The sequence below is a fragment of the Dysidea avara genome, chromosome 13, assembly GCF_963678975.1.
Source record: "Dysidea avara chromosome 13, odDysAvar1.4, whole genome shotgun sequence".
NCBI lineage: Eukaryota > Metazoa > Porifera > Demospongiae > Dictyoceratida > Dysideidae > Dysidea > Dysidea avara.
This window is the reverse complement of record NC_089284.1, coordinates 8751553-8770415: the sequence shown is the minus strand read 5'-3', so window position 1 is coordinate 8770415 and position 18863 is coordinate 8751553. Positions and strand designations below refer to the sequence as shown.

The following is an 18863-nucleotide window of genomic DNA, read 5'->3' as shown; positions in this document are numbered from 1 at the left end:
TGCATTGCCACCATTCAAAATTTTGAGGCTGGAAATTTCACTTCTTCATAATCTTTTGTGTACTTATATCACTAGATGAAAAGTTAAAAGGGGAATAGGGATCACTGAAAACGTCATGAAATAAGAAGGGATCACTGGGTGGTAATGTAGACCACTAATTCCTAGTTTGACTCTCATAAACTATTAGTTACATGCTCCATTCATCATATTGTGATGAATCAAAATAGGGATTTGTGGTTTACATTATCACCCCAGCGATCCCTTCTTGTTTCATGGCTTTTTTCAGCAATCCCTATTCCCATTTTATTTATCTAAGTAATCCAGTAGTGGATTTGTTTTATTGATAATGAAGATTGCTGTAAATAGAGTAATTTTGCATTCTACATGGATGCAGTCAACATTTCAGTATGCACATGAAATTGACCAAATTGCATACAGAGTCTCCTAATATGAGCTAGAATTACATTACTTGTGCTATTATAGCTGAGCTGTAAAATTCAGTGCAAGGTTCAGATACACTTGACTGCATTATTAGAGTATTTATGTGACTGCTCTATTAGAGTATTTTGATCTTTACACAAAAAAAAATAACTTGCTATATACCCTTGAAATTGGTGCACATGATCTAAAGCTGGTCTCACCAGCTTTGAAATTTAAATTGAGTGTTACATCTATACTCATGGTGTAATCTCTCTACAGCATTGACCTAAAGCCACCATGGAATGTAACACACACTGTTTCTTAGATTGGTACATTTCTGCTACATAGACAATTCTTAGACCAGTGGAACACTGTGAAACACTGACTTACTTGTGCATTGAAGGTACTATGAGTAAGAGCAGGCAAAATCAATTGATACACTGCAGGAGGCTGCACCATGCTTCACACTTGATGGGTCACTTTTGGCGGCAAAGCCTGAGGAGTTGCTAACCTGGTATCACCCACCTACTCTTTATGTGAGACATGGACTTGCTTTCCTGGTTAATGTAAAGTACCCATTAACACAACTACATGTAAGTGGGTTGCTTCCCAGTTTACACCAGGTCCCCATTTAAAGAGCTGGACATGTGGCAACAAGTTGAAATTGTATTTAGAAGCAGTTTATTAATTACTTATTAACTATTACATCGTGTTGTGCCCATGAATAGGTAGCACAAATTACATGACTACATCCTGATGTGTAGTGGGAGATTTTTAGCACATGGACACATCCTGTGAATAAAATTTTTAAAAAAGAGCATGAACTTTAATGTTTATATTTTCGCTATACTAAAGGTTAATTGAACTGCACTCATTAATTTCAGCTATTGAATAAAATTATTTTGGGTAGCTACAACAAGGCTTGTGTATTTATGTGCTACTATCATGAAGCTAGAAGCAATTACTTTATAAATAACTACAGCATTTAGCTAAACAAGAGGCAAAGTGTGTTGACTAAGAGTAACTGTTCTAAATTGGATGCATTGGAGAATTTAATGTCCAAAAGCGTGGGTGAAAAACTGAAAAGGTTGTATGCATTGTCAGAACTGAAATGCATGACTTCAAAATCACCTATGTTATTGTTGCATGTCTTCTTGTGGCAAGATGTTGAGTTACACACATGGAGTTTCAGCTTTCCGAAGAGCAAAATACTAAGATGGAGAAATGGCTCTTTAAAGTGTTAGTGTTCATTTTATATACTCAACATTTGATAACATGCATGCATACTTTATCCAGAATACTACGATGACAATATTTAATGACCAGATCATCCCAACAGAACCAGTATTGTGTACAAAACAGTGTTAGAATGTATGGTATTTAAAAATTACAAGGTTATACATTAAACAGATCAAATCGGTATTATGTGCATAACAATTGTCATCTCAGTGCTTTGCAGAATTAATTGACTGATTATCGTATAATATTGTAACAAGAGTTCATTGTATGGGGGCCATACAAATATTATGAACTCTTGATTGTAATGGTGAACTCTGCTAATTGTAAACAACAGATGGTTATACTGTATGCTATATAAGAGGCACAGTTCTGTAACCAATTTCAGTCATTATCAACTGGTGCTAGCTACAACTTCAGCTTCAGTTGATACTAGTTTAAAGAGATGAAGCATTCTCTGGCATTCTTAGTAGTCTTACTGATAGCAAATTGGTGCTGTTGTTGCTGCACACTGAGCATTATCCCAGGATTGTACAGCAAAAAGACAGTCAGTGATGGATTGAATTTGCCAGCTACTAACACTTTCCAGCCTGTTTCCACCCTCACTACCACTGTTCATCTTGACAAGCCTCATGCTGTGTTTGTTCACTATCAGATAACATTGTTTAGTTCTGATAAAGATTTCCATAGCAAGCTACTGATCAATCATGCTAATGCTGGATCACTAGTCCACAGTGGGAATAACCGATGCAAAAGTGCTACAGGATTTTACATGGCTAACCTCAATCCCGGCCTCTACAGATTCGAAGTACATTATAAGTCACCAGTAAACATAGCCATGCAAGCTAACTTGGACTGGCAGACTGCTGTACTACAAGTTGTGTGGGCTGAAGATGCTCGTGCTGTCTCAGACGGAATAAAGTGCTATCCTGTAGCAACATCCACTAATGCCTATAATACCTGGGGTCCCATTAGAGATCTGGAGGCTGTTCTGCTTCTGTCTGCTCCCAGGACAATACTCTCAACTTACCAGGTATCCACTGAGATGACTACACCTAGTCATGTGGTAGCAGGTTTACATACAGACAACTTCTATCAACATCCGACTACAATTATCAAGGGGAATAATGCTTTTCTTGATCTCCATGGCGGTTGGGCTGGAAATGCTCGTGCTGGAATGCATTTTTTTGGAATAAACTATCGCACTCCTACTGCTTTATCATTCACTGATTGCAAAGAAGATTATAAAGATAATAAAAATTTATATGCTATGATGTTGCCTCCAACTTGCACAGCAACAACTGTTAATCCCAAAACAAGCTTTAGCCTTCACAATAACAACCGATGGGCTCCAACTGATGTGACCCATACCCTGAAACTGTCAAAACAAGCTCATGTTATCATAATGTATCAGTATTCTGGCTATACTGGTGGCTCTCATGTTGTCATGCGCCTCAGTATCAACTCAGTTCCACAAGCACACACTGCATCTCTGACCGGTGATAGTCCTTTCGCTGGTAACTTTGGCCTGTGGCAGGGAGCTCTTAATGCTGGGAACTACAAGATCACCATTGAGTACCACTCTCCAGCAAAGACTACTAATACCGTGTCACCGTATCTTGACTGGGTACAAAAAAATGGACATGCTATATGGCACAGCAGAGCCCTGACTGTCATCTCTTGTTGAAATGAATTATATCCATGGACAGATGAATTTAACTGACATTAATATACATGCGCCTATACAATTGCACACTAGTTTTTCTACATACGCATACACTGTTTAACCCCATCAATTACATCATGAATGCATGTAAGCAACTTTAGGGAGGGGGGTTGTTTAGGTAAACAGTATAAGGCAGGGCTCAAGTTTACTTTGGAATGGATGAATTAGTTTGCTGTAGGACCAGCTACATGGATTTCATGTACACAAAAAGTCAACAGGACAGTTGGCTGTTATAGGCATTCTTCTGTTGCACAGAGTAGCATTCCACCAGAACACTGTGTGTGTGTGTGTGTGTGTGTGTGTGTGTGTGTGTGTGTGTGTGTGTGTGTGTGTGTGTGTGTGTGTGTGTGTGTGTGTGTGTGTGTGTGTGTGTGTGTGTGTGTGTGTGTGTGTGTGTGTGTGTGTGTGTGTGTGTGTGTGTGTGTGTGTGTGTGTGTGTGTGTGTGTGTGTGGTGAAGAGTATACAGTGAACACCTAGTAACAGGACATTACAATAATGTTCCTGCAGGCATAGTTGCTTGCACCTATCCACACAGCATCAATAATTAATACCTTTTAGTTAGTCAACCACAAAGAATCACAGCTTCCTTAGGGCACTCATGTAATTAATGTGTGAAAAGGTACCTTCTGATTTGACAAATGTTAGGAGCATACCATGATCTTTTAATAGCATCATTTGCTATTTTGCTCAACATAACTTTTTAACCATACTACTTAGCTACACTTGTTTCCAACTCATAGAATTTAATTAAAGGAAAAGCTGATTAGATTGAATCAATTAGGGAATAAATAATTGGTACAATGAAAAGATCATAATGCTTTAAAATCAGCCTTAACATAGCTCCACCACAATCAGCTCTGGGCTATGGCAGGGAAATCCAGCTATCGCACTCCAGATGATAGATGGCACAACAGACCCTGAACAGAGTCCTGACTATCATTTCTTGCCATGCAGAGTCCCTATAGCCATGCAGTTCCAAGGACGGAAAGTTTGAAATAACATTATTGCACCAAATTCTATTAGCTTTTCTTCATGGACAGCAGCTAGCTACTGTTGTACCTATTTAGTGAATGTACAAGGAGAGAGCTGATGAGAGGCGCATACTGGTATAACAACATAGCTAGTAACTAGCTATACAGTTGATTGCAGAATTGTTGAAAATTTTCTTCCCATGCCATAAACATTCCATGCAGTGGAAAACTATTTGTAGTGATGCCAGATTGGCTGGACTGAGGAAAAAGATTAGTGTGGTTCTATTGCTGTTGAATCCGTGGCAAGGACAACAAAATTTACTCACAAGGAGACTTACAGAAGCACTCACGATACGGCTTTTTTTTTTTCAAGAATTCTGCAATTGATTGTACTATAAAGTGTGCCATAGTAAATGCTACACCTCAGTGGTGAATCCTGTCTCTCAGAAATCCTAATCAGTATGGATTAGTCTTGTGTGGCCAGACTACTTCTCCCTGTCATTGGGTAGCCGCTATAGGGAAAAAATGGTGGTCATGCAAAACTATTAGCACAGAATATGGGTCTGTGAATACAGAGATGACCATTGGTCCAAACATTTTATTTCTTTGAACTCACAAAGAAATCTTGCAACACCTCTGGAGAAGTGAAGGCCATATCTAGCATGTATTCAGGAGCTGCAAAAGTGACTTGTCCAAATGTCATTAATAAATTAGTCGACCAAGACTTATTGTGAAATGATCCACATATGTATTTGCATGGTAGCACAATAGGAACATGGGAATCTACTTTTAGATAGTGAAATACTCCAATAGAGCAGTCACACAATCTATTAAAACAGTATTATAAACAACCACTGAACAGTTTGTCAGGTTAGGTAACCAAAAATGAATACTTATTCTAAACAACTTAACTTGAGTGGATACCACACTGGCCCTTATGTGACTAGAAAATTCTTTGGAGATGAAAGATCATATGCTCACCACATGCCAGCATGTCTATAATATTTCATATCTATATATTTAGACAGAAGATCTAGAAATACTTTACAGCCATTAGTCCTAAATATTAGACTTCGGTGCCACATCACAGTAAGCATTCTGGATTACAATTGCAAATAAGGCCAATGAAACTTGATTACCAGTTTCTCACTCAGATTTTTGAAAATTTGATGTGGGCGGGTGGTTATTATTCATTATTAATTATTTTCCAAAAAGCACAACACACATCTCAAACATGAAGATTTCTGCCAAAAAAAAGTGAGTCTACATTGATTACTCCTGCATTAAATAGCTAAAATACGTTAATAACAAGTGATTTTTCCATTAGAGTATAGCCATTAGAGTAAAAGTGACTGCTCTATTAGAGTATTTCAATCTGAAATACCAATAATGAAATTCCATGCGGGTGTATCAAAAGCATGCGGGCGATGACGCGAAACCGCTAATCAAAATTTCATTGGCCTAATAGCAGCCCGTAAAGTATTATCTAGATTTTCTGTTATGCTGGCATGTGGTGAAGTGTATGATCTTTCATCTTCAAAGAATCACATTAGGGCTAGTGTGGATGAAGTTGGTATCCGCTCTGTTTAGAATAAGTATTCAGTCATTTTTGTTAGTAGCTAGCTATGCACACACACACAACACAAAGTCCTAGCCTGATAAACTACCATTCTCCCAGCCTACATAGTAGGGTGGAGTGTACACGTGGAGTCCACACGAGTCCAGTTATATCCTAGCTTTGGATTTTTGACAAAGGCTGCGTGTGAATTCGAACTATATTTGTAGCTCACGTGGAGCACGTGGTGCCATGAATAGCATCCACAAGGGATGGTTCACGGAAACCAATCCTCTATGGCCAGGCCAGGCCATGTCTCTTGAAGTCAGCGAGGTCCTTCACGAGGAGCAATCGTCTTATCAAGATATCCTGGTGATTAAAAGGTAGTCAATTGAAGTGTATTGTTGAAAATTTGCAGGGTCTTTCTAATACGTTAACAGTAAGAATTACGGCAATGTTTTGGTGCTGGACGGAATTATACAATGTACGGAACGCGACGAGTTTTCCTACCAAGAGATGATAACACACTTACCAATGTTTTCACATCCATGCCCAAAGAAGGTAAACTGTAATACTGTCAAGGTGTCTGATTACCCACAGCTGGTATCATCTTTGGGTATAATGCACCTATCAATGTATTGCCCCACCACACCCCCCCCCCCCCCTCCCCCTCGGGCGTAAGTGGGGCTTTACAGGGGGAATTGACATGAAACTGCTGCCCCACTATGGGGCATTTGACGATCGTTCAGTAAGCACCCAAATATTTTTTGTTGTAACTTCCTTCACTATGTCAAATCCCGCTTTGCAACTGGGGCCAACGGTGGGGATTTGACACGATAGGTTTGCTCTACTATGGGGCATTTGACATTCGGCTGTGTCAAATCCCTACTATAGCCCCATATATGCCCGAGGGGGGGGGGGGGGGGGGGGGGGTAGTGGGCAATACATTGATAGGTGCATAACTCCTCCTCGCATTTATCTACAAGGGTTAGTCGCTTCCACACTGCCAAGTGATACACTTGCAATCGGGGTCAAGAGTTTTGACCGTCAAATTTTTACCTATAGTTCACGTAATTTCATCTTTAACAGACTCTTGATTGTCAACTGTAAAAGCTTTGTAAATTCTTGCATTAGCTTTCAAAGGTGCTTGATTGCTAGTCTCCTGTAGACAGACCACTTTTTCTTCTTTTGTATTTGGTCTGGAAGAAAAAGGGTCTAGTGAGCACAGTATAGCAGTTTTGTTCTGACCCCCTTTGGGTGGTGGTTGATTTGTGAGACACACGCACGGTGGCTTTCACTATTCTTTAAAAACTATTGTGTAGCCATCGCGTGCAGTTCTCACCAATCAATTATCCTTTCACAGCAATCTGAAGCTGCGCACCCAAAATCTGGGGGGGTACATGCCAGAACAAAACTGCTATACTGTATTCACCAGACCTTTTTCTTTCCCAACCCACTACAGTGGTATGGTTATGCAAGACTACTTGATTGCCACTTTTTGCGGATGCCTTGATAGCTTGATTCACTGTAAAGAGTCCCTTGATTGATTGATTGACTCTTGAATCCTGGTCGTGTTTTGGCAGACAGTATAAAAGTGGCTGCCCCTTGATCTGTGGCAGTTGTGTGGCTAAATCACTCTTATAGAACACACACAGTCAGTAATACTGTAATTGAACAATCGCTAATCTATGGTGTCAGTGTAATGGTGAGGGAGACTATACCATGAAGATATTAGTGAGAACAGTTAGTCTCTAGTGCCAGGAATTTTGTGTGTGGGGGGAGAGAGATCATCACCTGTAAATTTAACATAACCAGAATGCAATTAAAGTACTCCATATACTTCTGTTTTGTGTATAAACAACATGTCTATTTGTATATTTCTTTCATTGTTGCAAGTGATAAGAGGCAGCGATTAAACTGGCAAGTGAAATAGCAACTCAAAACATCACTGTAACTCTGCATCAACTATCTAGATATTGTTTTTCAATGGACTTCATCCTTTGTAAATCAGCCTGCAGGGATGATGAAATTCACCACATATCACTGTACTATCTGTGATATACAATGTGTAAATTGTGCGTCTGTTCTGTTTTTGTCATCAAGTGCATGAATCAGTCTGATTGACTCTGTCAACATTCCGGCAGTAGTCACAGAACATGTGCAACCACTATAAGGCATTATTTTTTTGCCAACCCCCCCCAGACAAAATGTTGCGAATTTTTATCAGTCCTACAGGCCTTAGTCTTATGCATACATCCTCCAATACCCAACCGGTAAAGTTAATGTAAAATTCTGAAATAAAATGTAAAGCCTTAGAGGTTTAAAAGTCTGTAGTATGGTTGACACATTGTGTTGAGTATATGCACATTAGTAAATGATTGTTCTATTAGAATATTTGAAAGTAGGTATATAATTGTGGTAACTTTTCTCAGTGTCATGGATGTTTTTGTTTATGTGAATGCCAGTTGGTCCCCAGGGGTTCAGATAATTGGGGCTCCAGCATAACTAAACAGCCCGGTTTGTTATATGTATTTCATTAAGAATTTAATATCTAACCATTGTTATCACAACAACTTGTATACAAACCATACATGTTACATTAATTGTAGCTGTTTTGTGTGTCATCAGGTACTTGTGATTGGGGGCGGTGATGGTGGAGTATTGAGAGAAGTCATTAAACACGATTGTGTGGAAGAGGTACACTTGTGCGAAATAGATACACGAGTGATCGAGGTGTCAAAGAAATATTTGCCAACGATGTCAGTCGTGTTTGATCATCCTAAAGTACATGTGCACAACAAGGATGGTGCTGAGTTTTTGAAGGAAAATGATAAACCGTATTTTGATGTTGTCATTACTGACTCTTCAGACCCAATAGGTAACAATTTCATGCACTAATATTATGTATTAAAAGATAGTTACCTTTTTGATAACACTAGTGGGACTCTTTAAGACTATTATATATGCATTTTACTGCTGTGGTTTTGTCCATACAGGTCCTGCCAAGTCTCTGTTTGCAGTTGAATATTATCAGAGCATAAAGGAGGCATTGAAGCCAGACGGTGTGTTGTGTTGTCAAGGGGAGTGTCAATGGCTACACCTTGACTTGATCAAGAACATCATGAGCTTTTGTCGTGACATGTTTCCTGTTACTAGCTATGCCTATACCACCATACCAACCTACCCCAGTGGACAGATTGGCTTTATCTTGTGTAGTAATAGTAAAGTAAGCAAGGGTCTTGTGCATGATGTATGTCTGTGTGCATGTGTAGTGCTTCTCCAGTGTGTGTGTGTGTGCGTGCGTGTGTGCATAGATTTATTAACCCCAGGGTTTATAAATCTATGGTGTGTGTGTGTGAGGCAGTAGCTAGATGGGTTCCCCCTTGAACAAGAAACTTTACTCACATTGTTCCAGTCTACCCAGCTGTTTAAATGGGGACCTGGTGTCCCGGCATCAACTGAGAAGTAGCTGTAACATCAATGGGTACCTGGGAGCAAATTCCAACTGTCCAAGTCTCACTTACCTGGGAGCAAATGCCAACTGTCCAAGTCTCACTGAGTAAAGATCCAGGTGGGACTTTGGGTGCCCATACCTTCACTTGTGGGACATGGTACAGGTTACTAGTCCTGCCCCAGGAGGATTTGCCTGTGCTGATTCATAGCACCTGAGTAGTGTACAGGTGTCCCAGTGCTGGTTCGCTGGGTAGGCATGACCGTGCTACCAAGGGTTTGCCTTTGTGTGTGTGTGTTGTGTGTGTGTTGTGTGTGTGTGGGGGGGGGGGGGGGGTATCTCTGTGTAGTGTATGTTCCCTCAAATTTCTGTAGTTATTAGAAGTTTGATTGTGCATTCAGGTATGATGTGAATAAAATCCCTTTAAAGAGTCAAACATGTTTTGGTTTGCCAGCTCAACAGATTGGGGAACTCCATACAGTGGCACCACCTATAGTACGTTCACGTTGAGCTGAATCCTCAAAAACATTTAATAACTCATGGATGCAATTACACATGATCTTGAAATTTGGCTCATTTGTAGTACTGCTTGATCCGCTAAAAATATTTCAAAATCTTTTTGTTCAAATGTTTGACATAATATTTACGGCCAATGAAAATTTTCACAATACATTTCCTATGGGGAAGCCATATAAGTACAGTGTCCATTACAGCCCTTTCCCAAACTTGTAATGGAGCTAAACCGTACATGTCTATTGTTGACACCTTTGCTGTTACCAATAATCATCTAGTTGGCTGAAATGTTAACTCTGTTGAGAAAAAATCCACTTTTAATTTTTAGCTGTTTTTCAGGATTCAGCTCAACGTGAACATACTATAGTAGAGGTGTGCCGATATGGGTTTTTGGCATGTACCGATATCCGATATTGATGCCACCAAAAGAAGCCAATAACCGATAGTCTAATCGATAGTCGATCCGATATTTGCATTATTGTTAAAAGTGTACATTTACCTACCCTACAACAACATGTGCATGTATTCATTGCTATACTCTGCCTGTGGTGGTATACAGCTTGGGTTTCTATTGTGCAATCCAGACAATTAGGCACCCACAAACATTTTTATGTATACTGCCATGAAGCCTCACATGGATATTTCTGCATTCTAATGGTTTGAGAGAAAGCTGGTACAGCAAGTTTCCTAGTCTCGTGTGGCCAGACCGCTTTTTTCTCTTTGTCATTGGGTAGGTAGAAAAAGGGTCTGGAACAGTTCGAATCCCACAATCGTCTTGACACGTCACGAGGCTACGTCATAAGTATGCAACCCATGCGTTTAAACTCCATTGTAACAAGAATGCCACAGCACAACAATAAACAAAGACTTAACTTACCTAAACAACTAACAATCGATTCATTCAATTTATTATCGCCTCAAAGGCAGCTTTAGATGCTGATAGGTTTATAAATACGCACTTGTAATTGATTGATGCAAGCGGCTACTATTTGAAAACACATCACGTTTCTTTGGTTAACCCCCCCCAATTATCCGGGGAGTGCCAAGACGAGTGTGGGATTCGAACTGTTCCAGACCCTTTTTTCTCCCTACCCAATAACAAAGAGAAAAAAGCGGTCTGGCCTCGCGAGACTACAAGTTTCCTTGGTTATCCTGTGACCCTTCTTTTTATTACAAGGTACTCTATAACTGTGCTTCATTTATAAAGACTGTGATAAGCTTTCCAGCAATAGACAGTAGAATTGCATGTGTTTATATGGCTTCTTGTAGCATAGCGCTTGTTTCAGAGTGAACAATAAGCCACTGGCACTGAAGAGCCACATAAATAACGTAGAAAACCAATGCACAATCCGTTTATGTACAAACTATTGCTACTGTATAAATATCAGTAGCGATATCGGTCCTCCTGCTGTTCTGTACCGATACCGATATTGGTAAAAATTACCATATTGGTGGCCGATATTATAGCCGATCCGATTATCGGTACACCTCTACCACCTAGCATGCTCCAAATGTAAACACCACTGTGCATCTAGTGGATATATGATGACAGCATGTCCGTGTGCAGTTGCCGCACAAGGTTGTAATTCCTAATGGTCTAGACTAAATAGTATATTGCTATGACTGCTATATGAATTAAAACAGAAAGTGCTTTAGCAAGATAGTACAGTGAAACCTCACTTAGCAGCTACCTTGTTATTGTGGCCACTACTAGTAGGTCCCAAACACAGCTAAGATACATTTCATGACCTTGTTAATAAGACCACCTCATTATTGAAGCCAAATCTTTTGGTCCTGGGGGTAGGTTTTCATTGTAATAATATCAATGACATGATTGTGCTGAGTATTCAATGCCAGAATTTTGTACACTACTCTATTAGGCCACTCCAAATAAATTATCTGTTTCCCATCCACCGCCTGCATCTAGTTGCTGTCAGCTCTAAATATTCCATTATTCCGTATTCCTTCAAATATTTTCCAGTTATTCTTGCATACTGATAGGCTCAGTGTCAGCTTACACGTCAACAGTACTACCAAGTCAGCACAAACTTCACATTTGTGTTATTTTTGCTACTTAAAAAGGAAGGAACAAGCTAAAGCATGCTTTTATGCAGCTTTTTATGGCTGTGCCAGGCAAATAATGGCTAGAAAAGCTGCCAATCTAATAATGGAAATGGACGGACCTCCCACCCGCATGCTGAGTCCAGGACGGGAAACGGAGAATTTATTTGGAGTGGCCTTATGTGAGATGTATGGAGTAGTTCATGTGTTGCTTATATTTCCAGAATACATGCTTTGAAGTGCCTTTGAGAAAAGTTACTGATGCTGATGTCCAAGACATGAAGTTGAAGTACTACAATTCTGCCATCCACTCAGCAGCATTTGTCCTGCCGCAGTTTGCCACTGCAGCCTTAGCAGAGAACAGCAGTAGCTGAACAACAATTTTGTATATTTGTATATAAACACTGAATAGCTGATATCAGTATGTCACATACATACCTACATCTATGCTGTGACGTAATCTTTCATGCATCACGTGCGTGCAACGCCGGTATGATTTGAGTGGTGCAAGTATCAAATTTGAGGTCACGTGCGAGAACTTGCCACGTGTGTAAATAATGTCCTGGTTGTTGGGTCGGTTTGGACAGCAGCAGCAATCTGATCAGCCGCCGTCGTCTGATGTTGGCCCCGGATCGGGTGCAGCAGGATCGAGCGGTAATAAGCCACCATCTCCTCCGCCAACCGAGGAAGGGAAAAAATGGGTAGGATTTGACCCCACTGGATTGGAGCGAGCAGCAAAGGCAGCCAGAGAACTCGACGGGTCAGGTATGAAATAATGTATTTGATGGTAAACGAGACATATCAAATGACACATCAGCACACGCGAGAGATGCTCTGGAGTTGGCTAAGATGCAAGAAGTGACTGCTCAAATGAAGCACCAAGAATCCATAAAAGTGAGTGTTTGATGTATTTTGGGATTTACATGGGGATAGGTGGGTATGATCATTGATTGTACTCTTGAGCACGGAAGATACTTTTTCTTTGCTGCAAACAGGAATATACATACACAATCAAATTACAGTCCTAGTGGAATATAGGGTGTGTAGATAGTGATGTGGTTGGGGATAACTCAAGCTTCCGGTTATTATTTGTTCAGATGGTGAATAGATGCATATTTACAATAACAGTCATAGTGTCTGTTTACTGGCCAGCTTTTCTAGTTCGGCTCTAGAGACCTACACAAAGTCTCTGTGAGCTGCTTACTACAAGAACACTGGGCAGCCACCTACTGCTAGGTAAAATGTTTGGCTTTGTCATGAAGCTGAAATGCTTGTGTGTGATTGTGTTGATGATTATTTAGCAATGTGACTATCATGTGGTACTTTGTTATAACAATAAATCTATATTGCATCTGCCAGCAGAGTTAATCTAACAGTACTGCATATTAGAATATTTTAACTTCTTGTAGGAACGTGAAGCAGCTATCGAACATTTTCAAATCAAGAAAATACAAACAGAACAAGAAGAAAAACGCAAGACATTGGGACTGGAGACTAAAGAACATCAACAGGTCTGCATTATATAACATTGGTCTCTTTGATATGTGATGTGTATCACTGAAGAGGTCACAGTATCAGGATCAGCTGGCAAGACGGAGATATGATGACCAACTAGGCCAACAAGTAAGTAGTTAATGGGCATGCTACACACATATGCGTGCGCGCACACACACACACACACACACACACACACACACACACACACACACATCACTTGTGTTTCTTCTATTAATAGCGACGGATGCAAGATGAAAATCTGAAGAAACAAGAGGAATCTATTCAAAGGCAGGAAGCAATGCGACGATGTAAGTACAGTTGTATTCCTTCCTCAACTGCTACATAGTTCAAACTAGTAACACTTCCATGCTACACCTATTGTATCATTTTAGTAATGAAAATATTTTGTTTGTGTACAGCTACAATAGAGCATGAGGCAAAGCTGAGACATGATAATGAGATGGCAAGAGTCAGGGCTGAGATTGAGGGAAAGTGAGTTTCTCTAGTTGATGGTATTATACAGAAACTAATTTTGAATATATTATATAGGACTCGTATGGAGCGAGAGAATCAAGATTTAACACTGGAGAGAATCCGAGCTAAGGCAGCTGAGAACAGAACAACAGTCCTGGAATCTGTTGCGTAAGAGTGAATTTACTGTTATGTGTGTAGAGCTGGAATGATTAATATTACCACCTAGCTTTGGAAAATACGAGGACTGCAAGCAGCTGTATTATCATTGTTCAGACTTGGCTATTGCAGTGAAATGTATTTAACAAGTGGAAGGAATTTTAAGTTTCATGGAAATAAAAACTAGTAAAACAAGGGGGGTTGCTTACACCTGCAGATGTAGTAGTGGACATTTCATCCCTAATTCAGTCTCTATACCCATGACTGAATTAGGGATTAAATGTCTGTTAGTATAATCTGCAACCGCCATTGTTTGACTTGTGAACCTGCGATATCACACATCAAAGGAAAGAATGACACCAACTGCACAGGCATATCATAAAATTAAATTTGTGCCCGAGTGTGCGCCCCAACCATCAATTACTGAAAGGTGAAGTGGCCATTACACTTAATTTTCAGCTATGTTCATAGAAGAAGAAAACAACAGTACAAGAAACGTCTCTGCAATCAACCCGATCACTATGGAAAATACGGACGATTCACTATGAATTGACACCTTTATACATGGTAGTACTTAGTAGTAGTAAAAGGGAATCAGTTTGGTGTGGTACAGATAGACAGTGATTTGCTGACTATAGTACTCTAATGGAACAGTCACTCACTGTGCACGGTAAGACCTTTACTTAGAGGAAAATACTGTTGTGAAAATGTTTCTTGTACTGTGTGAGAATTGAAGGTTACCCAAGTCTCAGAATTTACCTAGTGCTACCCACAAAAGGAGCCAAGTGTGGCAATTTTCCAGTCCCCTTGGGGCCCCCAATCAATGTGTTCTTGAATACTTCTCCCATACTTACATATTCTGTCCTGGGCTAGGCCCCCAAAGTCTCCAAGCAGCCCTGTTAATGATATTTTGCTGATATGTACTGTCACATATAGATTTTACTACAAGTACCACCGGGGGTTGTCCATACACACAAAATAAAGTTGATATTACATTGTCTTACTGTGTGTAGGGCAGCTGGTAAACTCATTGGTCAAGGAGTTAGCAACTTCATTACTGACTGGGATAAAGTGGCTGCTACTGTAAGTCAATGATGGATTCTCTGTTGTTGTGATCATATTATGCTCTCTTGTGTTTTTTGCAGGCAGCTGGTCTGACTCTACTTGCATTTGGTATTTATTCAGCTAGAACAGCAACTTCTGTGGCTGGCAGGTGATCTCTCTCTCTCATGCATGCATGCATGCACACACCCACACACACACTCACACCAGCAGGAGGCATTATACTGTTGGGTACCTGCATGCTCACACATGCACATACAAACACACGCTCGCCTTATCTACATTACTTGTCTTTTACAGATACATAGAAGCGAGACTGGGAAAACCAGCATTAATTAGAGAAACCTCAAGAATGTCTTTTACCCAAGCATTAAAGCACCCAATTAAGGTAATGATGTATAATAAATACTTTAGATTTAAGGAAGAAAATCCATCCCTCCTGGAGGAAGACTGAGTGTGGCCCCGACTAGACATTGGGTGACCTGCAGTTCGAATCCTGGGGTTGGAGGGATTTTTTTCCTTACTTTGGCCCCTTTTCTGTTACACCTTAGGCCACTCCAAATAAATTCTCTGTTTCCCGTCCTGGACTCTGGAATATTTGCATGCGGGCGGGCGGGCGGTCCATTTCCATTATTTCATTATAAGATTGGCTAACTTTTAAAGCCATTATTTGCCTGGCACAGCCAAAAAGGCTGCATAAAATCATGCTTAAGCTTTACTTCCTTTGTAAGTTGCAAAAATACCACAAACGTGAAGCTGTGCCGACCCGATAGCACTGCTGACACGTGAGCTGTCACTGTTTCAAGATAGCCTTTACTGAGCCTACCAGTATGCAAGAATAACCAGAAAATAATGGAAGAATACGGAATAATGGAATATTTAGAGCAGACAGTAGCCAGATGCGGGTGGTGGACGAATTTATTTGGAGTGGCCTTATCAGTCAGTAAGTGAAGTCACTAGGTCTAAGTCCTTGAAATAAGGTTAGGTAATCCTAAGGCTGTAGCACATGTTGCTGTCAGACCTTCAGTGCTGGTCACTGTAAATCGATAATAATAATGATGTTGTTGTGTAGCTCTTTTGTCAACTTTGTTTGTTTGACTTTTATTGTTTTATGCAATACTGTGTTGGCTAGCTTGTAGTAGTTGTATGTACTTCATTATTCCAGTTGCTTTGGTGCACATGTATTTAAACTTACATTTATAATTACTGGTTTAATACAGTGGATCTTTCTACAGCAAACAGTTTAGGACCAAGATTTATTATGCATCCTTAATTTGGAGAGTTTATTATTCATTGATACTTCACTGTATTGTTTTACTCCATTTTCAGGTGTACAGCAGATACTTCAGTAAGCCACAAGATGCATTGCAGGGCATCATCCTGAAGGTAGACCAGAATACTCACAGTACCGTAGGTTACCATGATGTTTTGTAGCCAAACTTGGCCGACAGGGTACAGTCTTTGGCTATTGCTACAAGAAACACTAAGAAGAATGGAGGGACTTATCGTAATGTCTTGATGTATGGTCCACCTGGTACAGGAAAGACATTGTTTGCTAAGGTAAAGAAATGGCATGCTTCATTATGTTAACTCTATAAACAACTGTACACAATACAGTGATATAGTTGAACTGTGTGCAGTGCTTGTGGGACTAAAATGTAATGCAATCTTAAGGTATAAATGTTTGAAATTCAGTGACTTATTTTATGTAAATCACATGGTTTCCTTTTTGGAAAGTTTCAGTTTTCCTATATAGTGATGTTGTACAACTATGTACATATAAATATGAGACAGTAAGAGAAAGCTGAGAGTATATGGTGCTGTGTTACAGAGCTTGGCACGACACTCTGGCATGGACTATGCCATCATGACGGGGGGTGATGTGGTACCACTGGGTAAGGATGGAGTGACAGCCATTCATAAAGTATTTGACTGGGCCAATACCAGTAGAAGAGGGTATGTGATGATTGAATTGCCGTATGTGTACAAATTTCCAAGGGACGTAATTTTTTGTGGATTTCGCAGTAGCTTGGCTGTCCACAAAATTTTTTTCCTCGAAAATTAATGATTATGAGGATTAGCTCTATGCTGTCTAGCAGGTAACATTGAAAAACGAGTGATCACCCACAAAAAATACTGAAATTTGTTAATCCACGAAAATTACATACCTTGAAAATTTGTACGTATTTGGTGATCTGTGTTTGTTTTGTGTATTGTTTGTGTAATGTGTTTGTGTGCTTGTGTGGTTCTATTTAGTGTGTGGTGTGGGGTGTATATACTGTACCAATGTGTATGCAATATGCCGTAGTGTAAGATCAGTGGTATACAATGTTTGTGTTGTGTTGTACTTATCCAGTGTGTTACTGTTTGTGGATGAAGCAGATGCCTTCCTGAGGAAGCGTAGCACGGTGGGTATTATAACACTGTTATGGATGATATTCTACTGGTCACTATTAGGAGGTGATCAGTGAAGATGTTAGGAGTACTCTGAATGCCTTTCTGTACAGGACAGGAGAGCCATCCACCAAGTAAGCACCTGACTGTGTGTGGTAGTATTGTAGTGTTTGGAACAGTCCAGTTCTAGCTAAATTACATGTAGTGCAACAAGCATTGCTAGTTGTAAACTTTTCGTGTATGCCTTGCATGTTTGAGCTTGGTGGCAGTCAGAGCATATAAGTTGAATAGACAGAGACGGCTGTTCAATTAGAGCATTGCTATCAACACTCTCAATTGTATAATAACATACCTAGCTTATATAAACACGTGAACCCTTATCTCTCTTAATGTGCTTGTTTTCATTGACAGGTTCATGTTAGTGTTGGCCAGTAATCAACCTCATCAGTTTGACTTTGCCATCAATGATCGTCTGGATGATATGGTGGAGTTCCCCCTACCATCAGTCACTGAGAGAGAAAAGATGATCAAACAATACTTCACCATCAGCATACTACTACCCCAGAAAATAGGATGGCTCAGACATGCTAAGTAAGCGGTAGTGCAGTTGTTATATCAACATGTTCTGACAGGGTTTCATTTGAGTGGGGGGAGGGAGGGAGGTACTTGTCCGTCCTTTTTAAATTGTACAAGTTAAAAGTCCACCAGAACAGTAATAACCTGAGATTTCATTCCAGGTACCTGAGAATGCACCAGAAGCAATCTAAAGTACAACAACATCACAGAGGGGCATATCATTACCTAAGAATGCACCGAACAATTTGATGGTCTAAATTTATACTGTACAAAAGACACTCATTCCTCTGCGTTTGCTTATAATTTGTTGTACATTTATTAGGTCAATACAAGTACCAGACTTGAACTGGGACAAGAAGTTTCACAAGATGGCTAAAGAAACTGAAGGTTTTTCTGGTAGAGAAATTGCTAAATTAGCCATTTCCTGGCAGGTACGCATGCGTGCACACACACACACACGTCTACCCTTTTACTTAAAGATCCCATTCTTACAAGATTTCTTTTTATTCTGTGCAGGCCAGGGCATATGGATCACTGGATGGTAAACTAACAGAGCAAATGGTGAACACTTGTCTAGAGGAAATGTTACAACAACATCAACAGAAACAACAATGGGGTCATCAGGATAAGAGAACGCTGTCATCCAGCACTTAGATGGTTCTTAGGTATTAATTTGGTGAAATGTAATTTATATTTTAAACAATCATTTCAATTTGTAAAAATCACTTGCATTCTGTTGCACTCTTAATTAAAATATTGTATATAATTTA

General features: G+C 39.9%; 2 protein-coding genes across 2 annotated transcripts; both read left to right on the top strand.

The window, feature by feature from the left end:
* Positions 1–6122: 6122 nt before the first annotated feature.
* On the top strand, positions 6123–12430 carry LOC136242459 (spermidine synthase-like). The gene is made up of 5 exons (XM_066033884.1): positions 6123–6292; positions 6350–6470; positions 8538–8787; positions 8906–9135; positions 12159–12430. The coding sequence occupies exons 1-5, from the start codon at positions 6162–6164 to the stop codon at positions 12306–12308; spliced, it is 882 nt and encodes a 293-aa protein (XP_065889956.1). The 5' UTR covers positions 6123–6161; the 3' UTR covers positions 12309–12430.
* Positions 12431–12433: 3 nt separating this feature from the next.
* LOC136242458 (ATPase family AAA domain-containing protein 3-like) lies at positions 12434–18863 on the top strand. Its single transcript, XM_066033883.1, has 18 exons — positions 12434–12699; positions 12752–12828; positions 13344–13445; positions 13498–13557; positions 13670–13739; positions 13851–13923; positions 13981–14073; positions 15075–15144; positions 15207–15274; positions 15424–15511; positions 16453–16509; positions 16558–16683; positions 16955–17079; positions 17480–17531; positions 17581–17651; positions 17929–18108; positions 18416–18524; positions 18610–18863. The coding sequence occupies exons 1-18, from the start codon at positions 12492–12494 to the stop codon at positions 18745–18747; spliced, it is 1767 nt and encodes a 588-aa protein (XP_065889955.1). The 5' UTR covers positions 12434–12491; the 3' UTR covers positions 18748–18863.